Here is a 14,052-nt window from a genome sequence, read left to right on the forward strand (position 1 = left end):
TACTTGGCAAAGTTGGCCAGGTTCTGAATGACCTTGGCAATAAGAGTTAGTGTCCGAGATGTGCGGTCATCAGGATACTCCTGCATCAGGTTGAAAAGACTGGGAGACATAATGGCTGGGCAAAGAAAACGGAGAAACAATGAGGCACTGATGAGCCGCTCGCTGAGGTCTTGCTTGCCTCGGTTCAGGCACTGCTGCTTCCACGATGCAAACACTTCTTTCAACTCACGAGGGAAGACACTACAGAAAATGGAAAAGACACACAAAACCCCCAAACCTCTAAATATAAAAGTGTCATGACCCCGCTTTATCCCACAACACCACTGGCCTAGAGCTGAGCTAGGAGGAGGACTCATTAGACACCTAGGCATGGGGATCAGCCTGAGTAGTGGCTGACGAGCTGTGGGAAATTCAGAGGGCCAGACGATTTCAAACTGAAAAGTCACCAACCTCTGGATCAGTACCATTTTAGTTTAGCTAAGTGGGAAAATGGCATAAGGTTCCTGACTATCTGGTTTTACACAGCTCGCCATTACATCTCTAAAGGCCGATCATGAAAAATCTTCCCAAAGTCACCATCTGCTTGTGATAGAGAAAAAAAAATTATGAATACCTGTTCCACACTAGCTAAGAATTTAAAAAGTAGGGGCTGGGGATTTAGCTCAGTGGTAGAGCGCTTGCCTAGGAAGCGCAAGGCCCTGGGTTCGGTCCCCAGTTCCGAAAAAAAGAACCAAAAAAAAAAAAGTAAGAACCAAACCAAACAGCCCCGCCCTGCATCTCCACGCTCTACTCTTAGGTGTTGGGAAGTAGACTGCTGACAGACGGAGAGGTGCTTTAGAGAGGCAGTGCACACGTCCTGCTTACAGGGAAGGGTGGCATGCTAGGCAGCTAAGGAAGGGATTTTGTAGTCTCCTTCAAGGCCTTTCCTCGTCTGACTCTCTGTGGAGGACACAAGCTCACCAGTATGAGTTGATGATCTTGCAGAAAGCCAGCTCGCAGCACATCCTCAGGTTGCTCTGATGGTCCGTCAGCTCGCTGGACGAGCACTTGCTGGGGTCCACCTCACAGTTCTCGTCTGACTCGTACAAGGCTTTGATGAACTCCCCTGATCAAAGAGAACAGGAGACAAGTGCTGTAACAATTCTCCACCTTCCTAAACAGAAACGGAACAGCCGGGCTCTCCTGAGTCTTTCCTCACAGCCCGCATGGGGCGACCATGATGCACCACTGCTTTAGAACCCGACAGCCACACCGCCCACGTACTATGTTTATTCTCTCAGTCCTGGAAGCAGAGCACAACCGGTCACCAGCATCATCATCATTTATAAAAACAGCAACAATTTGATGTAAAAATATAGTACCTTTCACTGGAAACCTGAAACATTTAATTATCATGAACTTGTAACAGAGCCCTCCCTAGTAGTTTACATAACAGCATCATTCCAGGTAAAACCCTCAACCCAAGCTCGACTGAACAGGGACCCGACTAAGGTTTTAGGAGTAATGTTGGTGTCAAACACAGATCCAAGCAAGGCTCGTCAGGTATACCACTAGCACTGCGGACAGTAATTCAACCTTCCACACACAACAGCAGGATTTCTTCTTATATATACCTTATATGCTTTCCATGGACAATGGTTTACAAGCATTGGCCAAAATGCCTGTCTATAAAGATATGTGTAATATTCTCTGACATCAACTCCTCTCTTTAGCTCTCCTATGTATGCTTCTTCAATACCTACTAGTAGTGCATGCTTTACACTCTCTTGTGCATATTTATTCACATGCTTATCTCACGTGTAGGACAAGCCTTTAAATATTAGGAAGCAGATTTTAAACATGTTCAAACCCACCCCCTTGAATGACTCTCAGAAAGCAATCTAGGAGCTTACTAGGTTTTTATGAGAGACGGAGTACATAGTTTGTTTTCTTACAGATCTCTCTTTATTAAAGAGAAGTGGACTTTTCAAGATCCTTGTTGAGGTTCAAGAAGGTTACTTCTTGAGCTCAAAAAGGTTTCTGACTTGACATTCAGGTTAGTCATAACAGGTTTTGGAGGAGAACAGTAATTTCTACAAAATAAAGTAGCAAAAGTAAAATAACAACATGCTTTCTGTCAAAATGTTTTCTTTACTGAGGTAAAGAAAAACTTTCTAAAAAGCCATCATGGAAGATGGAAAATGTTGTTACAAGAAATACTCTTACGACAACAGTGGTTGCATTATTAGCATTAGATCTGTCTTGTAGACTTGTGATAAGGAACCCTCACCCCCATGTAGTACTTTTCTTGTCACTTAGTTTGGCCCCATATAGAAAGTATTATTATGTACAAAATATGCTACTTTTAATAAAGCAAAAATCACTATTAAAAATGTTAAGAATTCCTATAAGATTATATTCATTTCATGTTTTCACACAATCCGTTTCATTTAAAGTTACATAAATGTAAACTTAGAACTATGGGTTTCAAATATCTCAGTAATAATTGGCCAAACTGGAAATCTAATATTTTGTTGAAGGTGTTCATTTGGGTCACAAATATTCCAGGAAAATACTAATAATATAAATATTAACTATTTTTCTTTCATTCTTCAAGTAAATAGTCCAATAAATTACTCAGGGTCTAGATACAAATTGTTTGTTGTACTAGCACTTTGGGGCCTAAAAGATGAGATACCTTAAAAATATTAAAATTCAGAATTGTTTCCCGCTTGCAGTTATAGCTTGTATGTGGTAATGTGTAGTGTGCTGAAGCAAAGATGGTGCTGTTTAGAATAGGTCTGCAACTAAAAAGACACTTACTTGGGACGGAGTTTGTTGCTTTGTACCTGAAAAGAATACGAGCCTCAGGGGGCAATCACAGGATCTACATATTTAATTAGTGTGTCTCCAGAATGTTTTATATCTTCTTCTTTGAAATGTAAAAAAAAATAACTTATTCATCTGTATTTGCATGAACATAAGCACATATGTGTGCCAATGAGCATGTCTTTGCACATGCAGGCTACAAGAGTTTGTCAGATTCCTGAGGGGCTGGAGTTATAGGTGTTTGTGGATACCTAGATATTACGTGGGTGGTGTTATCCAAACTGCGGTCCGCGTGATTATTCAGCAAGCAAGTTTTCTTAAATGCTTAGCCATCTCTCCGGCCCCTTTTAGAAAACACTTTTTAAATAAAAAAAATTAATTTATTTTATGTGTATATGTCTGTATGTGCACTGCCCAAGTGCCTGGTGTCAGTGGAGATCAGAAGGTGACATCAAATTCACTGCAACTGGATTTGTGAATGGTTGTGAGCCCCCATGCAGGTGCTGGGGACCCAATGTGGGTTCTCTGCAAGAGCAGTAAGCACTCTTAACCACTGAGCCATCACTCCAAACTTTCCCCTTTTCAGGAGAAATCTCCTGTACAGTGGACTGACCACGCACTCATGAAGCAGTCCTGCTTTTACCTCCAAACTGATAGAATACAAACATGATAGAATAAAATACAAACTGATAGAATAAAAACGCCATGCTCAGTTATGTTAGGTGTTCCTATGCAAACCACCATTTTTGGATGTTACCATCATTAACATTCATGTGTAGGCGTGAGTCAACAGGTGTTGACTCATTACTGCTGAAAGGCATTTGCTTCCAACACCAGCATGGAAATTATACCTTCTGAGAGGTTTATGTTTCACAGATGGCATTTCTTCTGTGTCACAGACACCAACAAGAAGTTGACTTAAATCAGTTAGGTAAAGGGAGCTAACAGATGGAAGACTTAAGCCTAAATAAAGCAAAGTTTTATTTATTTATTTTTTCAGTAGAGAGTAATGCTTTCATAAAGATCAAGGCAGCCTACGAAGCTAGATGATACGATACATTATGACAGGCAACTCTCTTTGAGGATGGGTGGATATTAAACTCATGGCCTGATGGATGCCAGGAAAGTGCTCTACCAATGAACTACAACCCCCAGGCCTGACTGGCAGTTTCGAAAATCAAAGAGTTCAAGCAGTTTGGAAATAGCACCTCTTTTTTCTATTTTGCTCAAAGTGTATGACATACAAAAAAATTTCATTAAGATGATGACAATACAAAAAAAAAAAGACAATAATCCAATTTCAGTATGGAGGATCTTATGAGTTAATTGTTTTCATGCTCTTGGAAGCTACAACCACTTTCGTTACCCTAGCCCATGCTGTTAAGTTACAGAATGTTAAAAGAGATATTTGGTAGGTTATCTGAATTGTTTCCCATGCTCAATGAATTAATTTTCACGCCTTGCTAAGCTCATTAGCTATTTAATTATTCATTATTGTATCAAAGGACTTGATATTCATTTATCATTTTGGACATTTAATTCAGAAATCCCTTTAAGCAAATAGATCTTATAATATCAATATTCTCACCTTCATGTTTACAGAATAGAGAATACTGTTAGAGATGCTTCATTGCTGCCTTTTATTAGATAACGTAAATTATTAAAGCAAACCATTACATATAATTTGTAATTATAGTAAGTACCTATGTAAATGTGATTAATGGTATCTTTTCTAATATCAGTGAAAATCAACTGTTTTTCCTCATAATTCCTATTAGATCGTATATAAAAGCAGTTGAGTAGGTTTCAAGGTAACAGAAGTGGAAAAAAACAACCCAATTGTCAGAGTAGGAATTAATTTTCCTATAGCAGGCATGCTTCACAGAAACATAGACCTACTTCCTTCCAATCAATCAGCCATTACTTTTTTACCACTTAGGATTCCTTCCATTTAAATTTTTTTTTTTCATTTTTCAAGGCAGGGTTTCTCTGTGTAGTCCTGGCTGTCCTGGAAATGGCTTTGTAGACCAGGCCTTGACAGGGATTTACCTACCTCTGCCTCCAAGTGCGGGACTAAAGGCATGTGCCACACTGTCTGGCTTCTTTCTTCTTGATTCACTGATGTGAAGCACCACAAGTAATATTTAACTTGCAAAACAATTTGACAACTGCTTTTTCTTACCATTTGAATTTTTTGTCAAAGGTGGTCTTGGGTTAGCAGAATGGTTCCACGGGCAAAGGCACTTGCTCAATGCTCGATGGACTTTAGCTGGATCCCTGGCACCCAGATGGTGGAAGGGGAGAACCAGCCATAAGTTGTGTTTGTTCTCTGTCTCTGTCTTACACACATACATTCAAACATAAATAAGTCATAATGTAAGAATAAAAAAGGTAGTTCTGGGGATTAAATCTAGGGCATCATGAATACTTAATAATGTGCTACCACTGAGCTGTATCTTCTGCTTCTTCTGACTCTCCCTGCCTCCAACATCTGACTATTTATGATTTTTAAAGACTTTATTTTTACTGGACTCAGAAGTGGAAGCTCTCAGTGAGGACAGCCCACGTCTCTTGGCAATCTGCTCTTGGAGTTTTTCTTTGGCTTCTTTTATTATCTGGGCCCAAGGTTTAGCATTCTGCCTCCTCCTCCTCCTCATTCTTCGCACTGTGCTGTTTCTCCAGGGCACTTGTGCTGCAGGACACGTGGAGTGACGAGATGCTGCATCTTGGGGATTTAGTCCTGGGCTCCTTACCGTCTTTGTTTAAGGGCTTGCTGACAACATGTTGTGGACATCATCACCTTTAGAGAGACTGATGGTTTGCAGATTCTGCTAGTTCTCTTAGGCAAATACCCTTCTCTCCTTTTCTTTTTACAATAAGCACACTGAGAACAAGCACTCAGCTTGGCCTCCACAATGCATCTGTGAACAGCCATGCTCTTCCAGAATGCCCCTTACATGAGCAGGCAGACTGATTGCATGGGGATACGCCACTTTCTAGGGAAACCTTGTTCCTACCATTGACTTGGATTGCATAACCCTTCTTTCTACTCTTCACCCAGAGCATCTGCATCCATGTGCTTCTCACAGTAAGTATGAAGTCTGCATCCACTATCCACTTCAATGAGTTTCTGACATATTCAACTTCACCCTGATATAGCTGACTGTGTAGGAGGCTCCCAGAAAAAGAGCCCTTCCCCAACTCTCTTCCTATCTTCTCTATCAGTGTCAGGGCTGTGTGTCCCTGGTTTTCTCTTTCTGCATTTTTCTCTGATCATTTTTCTTGATTTCTCATTGTCCTTTTACACTCTCAGCAGACATGAATCATGAGGTATGTTTTTGGCTCTTTCCTTTCTGTTTTGGTAATTTCTTAGCTTTAACACTTCTACAGGAATTAGCCTCCGAGTTTTCACACCCTGAGTCTAGATGTTCTCACTTGCTTTCCTACTGAAACACCCCCAAAGACTCCTATCAGAACTTCAGGTGAATACATATAAGGTAAACATATAATTCCCCCCCTTTCGAGCCTACTACTTCCATGATTTCTGTTATGAATCTAATCAAGGGGCTAGAGAGATGGCTAAGAAGTTAAGTGTATGCACTGCCCTTGCAGAGGACCTGAGTTTGGTTCCCAACATTTACATCTGGCAGGCCATAACTGCATGATATCAAGTTGTGTGTGTGTGTGTGTGTGTGTGTGTGTGTGTGTGTGTGTGTGTGCGCGCACGCGCATGTGCGCGTGCCTGAGCACCTGCCCACAAGTGCTATGATACATGTATGGAAGTCAGAGAACAATTTGCAGGAGTTGGCTCACTGTTTTCATCATATGGGTCTTGGGAACTAAATCTGAGTCACCAGCATTGGTGACAAGTGCCTTTACCACTGAGTCATCTCACTGTTTTACTCTCCTGCTCCCTTTCTACTGAAAGGTTTATTGCATCCTCGATTTTTCCTTCATTTCCATGCTTTTTATTTCATGTCTCATTCTTTTTTACTTTTATGCTAATCTCTAATTGTCCTTGCAAATCCTCTGCAAAAACACAGGATTTCTCTTGCTTAAACAGACCTTATCTTATTTCCTCATATTATAAACTCCTTGTGAATAAAAATCCCTATAATCATTCAACATACCTTAATATATATACTATATAATATATGTACTATAACAAATACATAATATCACACACATATGTGGCTACCATTATGTTTGTACAGTATTACATTCTGTGTGCAGAGCTAAGAGTATGGAGATACAAAAAATTGCTGGTCATGGTGGCACATGTCTATAATCCTAGTACTGGGAGGCTGATGCAGGAGGACTGCTATGAAAACAAGGTCAGCTGAGGCTATGACAGACTAACAGTCTACACCACTGTTTTCTTGAAGGAACCCATGCCCACTTTATTATTCCATCATCTTATGTTACTATGCCTTACTCTATCAGCAATGACTTCAATTCATAACCACATCTAGATCTTTAAGTAAGTGGCTTAGTCATCAACAAGTAATGATTGGACAAAAATTAGTTACTAGTTAAAGATCTTAAAACGGAAGTGTAGAACTATAGGGACTATAAAACATTTCTTAATTTCTGAGGAGAGCTTTGAATGCATGATAATAAATGGTAGGGCGATCCTTTGAAGATTGAGGTAATATAGCCATATCACAATATGAATACCCAATAGTGTTAGGAGCAATAGTACACCTCAGTTCTAGTGGTGAAATATATCAATAATATTACATATCCTAGGATCAGAAATGCAAGGTTTTGGGATGAGTGTATATGCCGATGGGTTTTCTACTTTGACTAATGTTACAGTGAATGTGTGTGGTTACTGTGCTGGGAAGGACATTTTATAGTTGAAATCTGAATCACTCAAGTCCGATGAACTAAATGCATGCAGAGTCTGGATTCAATTTGTCTGTCCTAGAAGGTAAACAAAAAGTTAAAACAGAAAGACAAAGAAGACAGATTCTTCCTTTTCCATACCGAGTGCGTCATGAAGATACTGCTGTCCCACCAACTTGAGGTATTCCTCAATGGATTTAGTGGCAATGGTATTTTCTCTGAAGATCAAGACATCATGCTCTCCACAACGATCTACCTCTGACATCACTAAGTCAGTCAGAAAATCCTGGAGGAATAATGTTCGGTCAGAAAGAAAGCAACTGAGTTAAGTAACAACATTAGAAAAGATTATGGAAATAGCAGATATCCTGGGAACACTGCTTTAAAACTAAGTCACCAAATTCCACGGAAAGAGAAAAGGCAGACAGGACACAAAGCTTATGTATCGCCAGCTGCAAATTTATTTTCTGAATTCCTTCACATTTTCTAATGCACTTTTGAAAATTTTCTGAATGCATCTCCAAGTTCTCTTCCCTGCCCTGCCCCCACCGTACCCAGTGCACTCTCTCTGCTCCAGTCTCTGCACGCTGCTCTGGTTCTTCTGTCCTTTAGCTCGCATAGCCTTTCTACATACAACGTCTTTTATTCACTACAAGAAATGTTTGCAAATGCTGTTCGCAGTTGTTCTCCCACTCTCACCTCTGCCATATCATAAAACAAATTTCTAGAAACCTTTAGATCTTAGTTCATATACTGCTTCCTCCTGGACCAAGATTACTCCAGCACCTCACCTGCTATCCCGTCCTTCGCACACTTCCGTAGTACTATTTTCCATTTTGCCCTCTGCACGTCTCTATAATCACAGGTTTACTGTTCAGTTACTTAATACTGTGTGACCCAGAAGCTGAAAGCTCCATGAGGCCAAGAATGGTGTTTGTTTTTGTCCAACACATATAGTAAGGACACACTTCAGCATCTAACAGTTACCGGCACATGTTGGGTGCTATTTTATCTTCCCAGTTTTCATCTCCACTTAGAAGAAAGATTACCAAGAAACAGCTGCCAAGTAACTGCACAACACTCCTTGGTGTTCTCAGTTCAGATTCAGATTTTAATTCCATGAAGATTTACACTTCGCACATTTCTTGAATATCTCCTTCTGTACCACAGGGATACAGTTAGCAGTTAACCTTAATAAACAGTCAGAAAGTACTCCAGAAAGATTGCAGAAAAACTTTAGCTAGGCATGATGGTACACACCTGTATCATACCTTTTATTCTGGGATTTGAGAGGCTGAGGCAAGAGGATCACAAGTTTGGGGCTAGACATGAGTAATATGGTGAGACCATGCTTCAAAGAGAAAACAACAATAACACCAGAGTTTGAATATGTTGTGGGGTTATTATAGCAACTACATCCATGTTACCTACCTCATGAAAAAAACAATTAGAAGTAAGTATTTGCTAGTTCTCCGGTCTCACTTTAGTTAAAAATCTCAGTCTCTTTTAGATCTGCAAATAGGTTTTCTTAAGTCACCCCTAATTCCCTTTTCTTTTTCTGAAAAGCTTCTTTTTCCCTTGTACATGGTAAGGAAGAACTTTAAGGGAAGATACCCCTTTTGACTTACCTTGGCTCTGCCAGTACTTTGAAGAATGTGTACTAAGGCACACGCCAACTCCTCCTTATTCCGCACACTAATTACTGGCTCAAGAACAGAGCACAGCATGGTGTAGTTGCTGGTGATGAATTCTGCAAACTCTTTGTATTGCTCCATAGGCAGTATGGTGATAGTTTGGAAACGTGACTTAATCCGAATAGAAGGTCCTCCTGTCTTTCCTTTGTTGGGTGTGGGTGTACTCACTGGGTACCATTTTTCTACAAACTGGCGACCAGTCACACTGGCAGTGGGGATGTTGACTAGCCCTACATAATTATTCTTGTCCTTTTTTTTCTTTTTTTCCACATCCTTATAAATATGAACGGTGATGCTATGAAGAGGCGGAAGGCTATAGAATTCAAAATGTTCACCCCAGAAAATATTGTCTGCTTTGGTCTTGCTGGTTGTACGAGCAAAGAGGGTATCATCAAGGCACAGTTCGCAGAAATATTTTTTTTTAGGGGCAAGGTCCTTGGCTTCAATGATCCATAAACGGAGAACATTTTCAGCTCGTCTACAATTATCCTAAAGAGAGACAACGAAGTTGAATTTAAAGCTGACATATCAGAAAGAAAATGCTTTCTTCTCAGAATAATGCTGATTACTAATGGTCCTCTGCTAAGAACAGCCAGCATATAGAAAGAGGAACCCCACCTCACTGCTTAGGATCACAGAGCTCTGCAGAAGAGTCTTGCACTAGTGAGGTGGTCATTAGCTGCACCTGCTGCCAAGCTGGACAACCTGCCTTTGATCCCGGGACAGATATGGTGGAAGGAAAAGAAGCAACTCCTGCAGATTCTCCTCTGACTTCCCTGTGCTCATCACTCCCATTCTGTCTGTCTGTCTGTCTGTCTGTCTGTCTGTCTGTCAGTCTGTCTGTCTTCCTGTCTGATACACACACTGTACATAAACAAATAAATGTAATCAAAAATACTTTTAAAAGAATCTTACAGAACCACATATTTTCTGTTTTACTTGGGTTAAAAAATATCAGCATTTAAGTTCTCCATAGCCAGCTATATGAGGCTGGAGTAATTTCTAGGAAATTACTAGGAAAAAAATTAATAGGAAAAAAAGCTGCTAACAACCTTGCCTTCTTCTGGCAGAGCATGTCACCTAGCTTTTCTGTCTCTGCATTCACATTAGTAAAATGACAATATCATTCTCCAGTAAGATTATTTTCAGTACAAAATGTCATAGCCTATACTGTCTTTTAAAACTGTCACGCTCTAAGCCAGATGTGGTGGCTTACAATCCCAGCACTTGCAAGGCTGGGACAAATTGCTGCAAGTTTAAGACCAGTCTTGGTTACACACTGAGACCCTGCTTCAATAACGAAAAGTTACAAAGATTTATAAAATCAAGATATTATAACATTTGTCTTTCATTGACTTGCTGCTTACAAAGTGATGTATTAAAATGACTTTTATTGAATTGGTTCTAACAATTTCATACATGTATAATGTGCATTTTAAATTTCTTCTCACCTTCATTATTCCCCTCCTTACAAATTCCTTTTACCACCCCGCCCTGAGACCCACTGAGTTTAATCAAGAAAATATGTATAGCCATGTGTTTAGAGTCATCTACTAGAGCCTGATGGGCTCCTGTGGTGGGTATAGAACTGAAACCTGCAATTGCTCTTCCCCTAAATCTGTAAGTAGCCAACAGTTCAGCAGGGAGGGGTAGGGCCTTTGAGACTCTTGTGAGGCATGACTGATTGCTGACAGGACAGACCCAGCTTTGTGTGGGTTGTTACCATACCAGCTCTGAGGTGATGAGAACACTGGCTGTGTGCTTCTCAATCCTTCTTTAGTGTTCCTGCATTTATACTTCTGTTTTCTCTTCTGACATGGTCCATATGTCTTAGATGGGGTGGTATAAATGTACTGTTTGTGACGCATTTTTGTCATTCAAAGCCACCATTACCTTATTTGGCTGAACTGTCCTTCGAAGGTTTTCCATCCACTTATCTCTCTCTGAAGCGGAGTTACAGCTAAAGCATTTACTTCCACTTAAGTAGGTGACCTTCAACACAAAGATTAGAGATGATGTAAGACTCTCTCTGTTGTGTGTGTGTGTGTGTGTGTGTGTGTGTGTGTGTGTGTGTGTGTGAGAGAGAGAGAGAGAGAGAGAGAGAGAGAGAGAGAGAGATTTATCTTGTAATTTCGATAGTTTAGGGACGTGTTTGGAACTCAAATCTTCCCATGTAAAACTAAAACAATTGTTTTAGCTTTGTCATACCTTTACTTAAAATTTAATCTCTAAGTAGCATGCATACTTCTGAGCTATGAGAACAAAGCTCATTTACAATTTAGCTTGCCTATGGTTCAGAAAAATACAACACTAAGAAAATTTGACACATCTAAAATAACTTGTAAATGAATATGTTCATTTGAACTAATAAAAATTAACTAAAAAGTGAAAATGTTTATAAAATCATTGCTTTCTTCTGATTGGTTCATTACAATGCTACCAGAAGGCTACTAAATGAAGTTGAAAGCATCAGTACAACTGAATCACTCTTTGGAATCCATTTCTCCTCCAGGAGGCAACTAACCCTGATTTCTAGACATTTATAACACTGGACATAGTATACTATGTCCATAATAAAGTCTACTGAACTGAGCTCCACAAGTAAAAGTTCAAGAGATTTTCAATAATAGTAATAATAACAACAATAACCTTATTCTTATTAATTATAAAAACATATAAATGACCTGCTCAAACTGCTGTGTTCTATCACTCTCAGTTCATTAATACTATAAATCAGATCAGACAGTGTGCTCTAGTGATTCCTAATTCAGAAGGGCAGTGAGGACCTGAAATGAGGCTGTTGATCTAGGAACACACAGGAGATTACAAGAACAAAATATGGTCCTTGGTCAAGAACTGTTCATGTTATAGTTATAAAACTGTGATTTTGGTGAGTTTTTCTCAAAATTCCCTTAAAATTAAGGATTAAATACTAGTATATGGTATCTTTATCAATATTAAAGATTAGCATAATAGTCTGAGAAGCTATAGTTCATCTGTAACCTATACAGAGAATGTACTAAGTGCTCATGTTTTTGAAAGCAAAGGCATGAGAATTATTAATAACTTCAATTGCAAATATAATTCTATTAACAGATTTTTAACTGTTCCCTTTCAAGAAAAAAAAATTCAAGAATTGAAAACTAGTTAAGATGATCAAATCAGAAACATGGTAGTGAAACTATTAAATCATTACCAACTATTCTCCCTTCTTTCTATGTTTTTCTCCCCGTTTTACCTCAAAGCAGAAGTCTTGTCCAAGGATGCTACTGTGCAGTGGCTTCACTGAGACCGGCTCTCCTCTCCCAAGATCCAAACACTCCACCGCACTGCATGGGCTCAGCAGGGACTCATGGGAACGTGACTCCTTCAGTTTAGGCAGACCACGAGACCTAAAAGTACAAGAGACTTAAGGCAGTGTCACATGAGATCTGATGAAAGGAGACGAACAAAAATGCACAAAAGTGGAAGGGAAAGAAATAAAGGAGGAACAAATATCCTATGATATTAAGAGTATTAGCAACCACATACATGTGGTATACATAAAAGTGCATATCACTTTTTATGCAGAAGTACTGTCGAAAGACATTCTTGCTGAGGATACAAATCATCTTCTTGGATCATCTCAGCTTGCTTCCTTGTGTGATAGTAGATCTCACCCCCACCCCACACATCCAGCAAGAGAAAGCAGGCAGGAGTAGTCAGAGTGACAGCGAGAAAGACAAACTTTTCAGCACAAGAGTGTCTTTCAAACAGTCTGGTTACCATCTTAATATGGAATTCTCTTCTGTAAACTTTGACTTCCATACATGCTTTGCAGCATAAATATGAATAAAGAATAGAATGCCTTGAGGAAACTTCTCATAGAATTAAAAAAAAAAAAAAAAAAGCCAAAGTCTGCAGACGGCTCGCACTGTTGGCAGGCATCTTGGCTGAGTGTAGGTTGTTAGGCATCCCAGCCCCTGTCACTACAGGAGCTAGTACTTCACCGTCTTCCTACTGTAAATTATAAAATCAGGGAACCAAACATGATGGAATACAATTTTCATGAACTCAGAAATGTATGGCCATGCAGTTTTGATCAATACAAATACTTCTTAACTGAAACAACCATATGCTTCAAGTAGAAGGTCTTAATAATAGGTCTAAAAAGAAATGTCTATGTAAAAGACATTTGTTTTGATAAAAGGTTTTAAGCAGTTTTATTCATTTACTAGGAACAAGGATAACACGGAAGAGAGCTTTAGTACTTACTGCCAGAAGGGTCTAAATTATTAAACAATACGATAGTGGAAACTCACACTAGGGTCACTATCTTCTGTCTCCACTCTACTCAGATAAACTCTGTAAATAGGAAACTCTTAAGCATTAAGGATAAGTTAGCCTGCTGTTACAACAAAAGCAAACCAACAAACAATAATCACCATCTAAAGTTTAGGCTGAAAAATACTGTGTTCTGATAACAATCTTTTTTAAGTAAAAAAGGCAACATAGTATTTCCTATTAATAATGCAAAGTATGTACAAAAAGGGACAAAAGCCACCAAAAAATAGTGTACATAAAATATGACAAAGCAACAGTTGTATTCGTTTCTCTTTGCTCTGGATAAGAAAACATGTTTGAAGTTATGTGGGGTAAATACAGTACAATACAATTATAAATAACTAAGTGTGTAACTTATCACAATGCAGCCCTTCTCAAT

The 14,052-nt window shown here is 39.3% G+C and overlaps 1 protein-coding gene across 15 annotated transcripts in view; it reads right to left on the reverse strand.

The window, feature by feature from the left end:
* Rasal2 (RAS protein activator like 2) overlaps positions 1 to 14,052 on the reverse strand; it is a 293,984-nt gene that overhangs the window by 36,229 nt on the left and 243,703 nt on the right. For all 15 annotated transcript variants that reach the window (XM_017598813.3, XM_008769638.4, XM_039090766.2 and 12 more), the window contains 6 exons: positions 12,589 to 12,742; positions 11,244 to 11,342; positions 9,285 to 9,839; positions 7,798 to 7,942; positions 961 to 1,105; positions 4 to 240 (listed from right to left, as the gene is read on the reverse strand). In XM_017598813.3, coding sequence (XP_017454302.1) covers positions 4 to 240; positions 961 to 1,105; positions 7,798 to 7,942; positions 9,285 to 9,839; positions 11,244 to 11,342; positions 12,589 to 12,742 — 1,335 coding nt within the window. The remainder of the gene's footprint in view (positions 1 to 3; positions 241 to 960; positions 1,106 to 7,797; positions 7,943 to 9,284; positions 9,840 to 11,243; positions 11,343 to 12,588; positions 12,743 to 14,052) is intronic.

Source organism: Rattus norvegicus, chromosome 13, assembly GCF_036323735.1.
Source record: "Rattus norvegicus strain BN/NHsdMcwi chromosome 13, GRCr8, whole genome shotgun sequence".
Classification (NCBI taxonomy): Eukaryota; Metazoa; Chordata; class Mammalia; order Rodentia; family Muridae; genus Rattus; species Rattus norvegicus.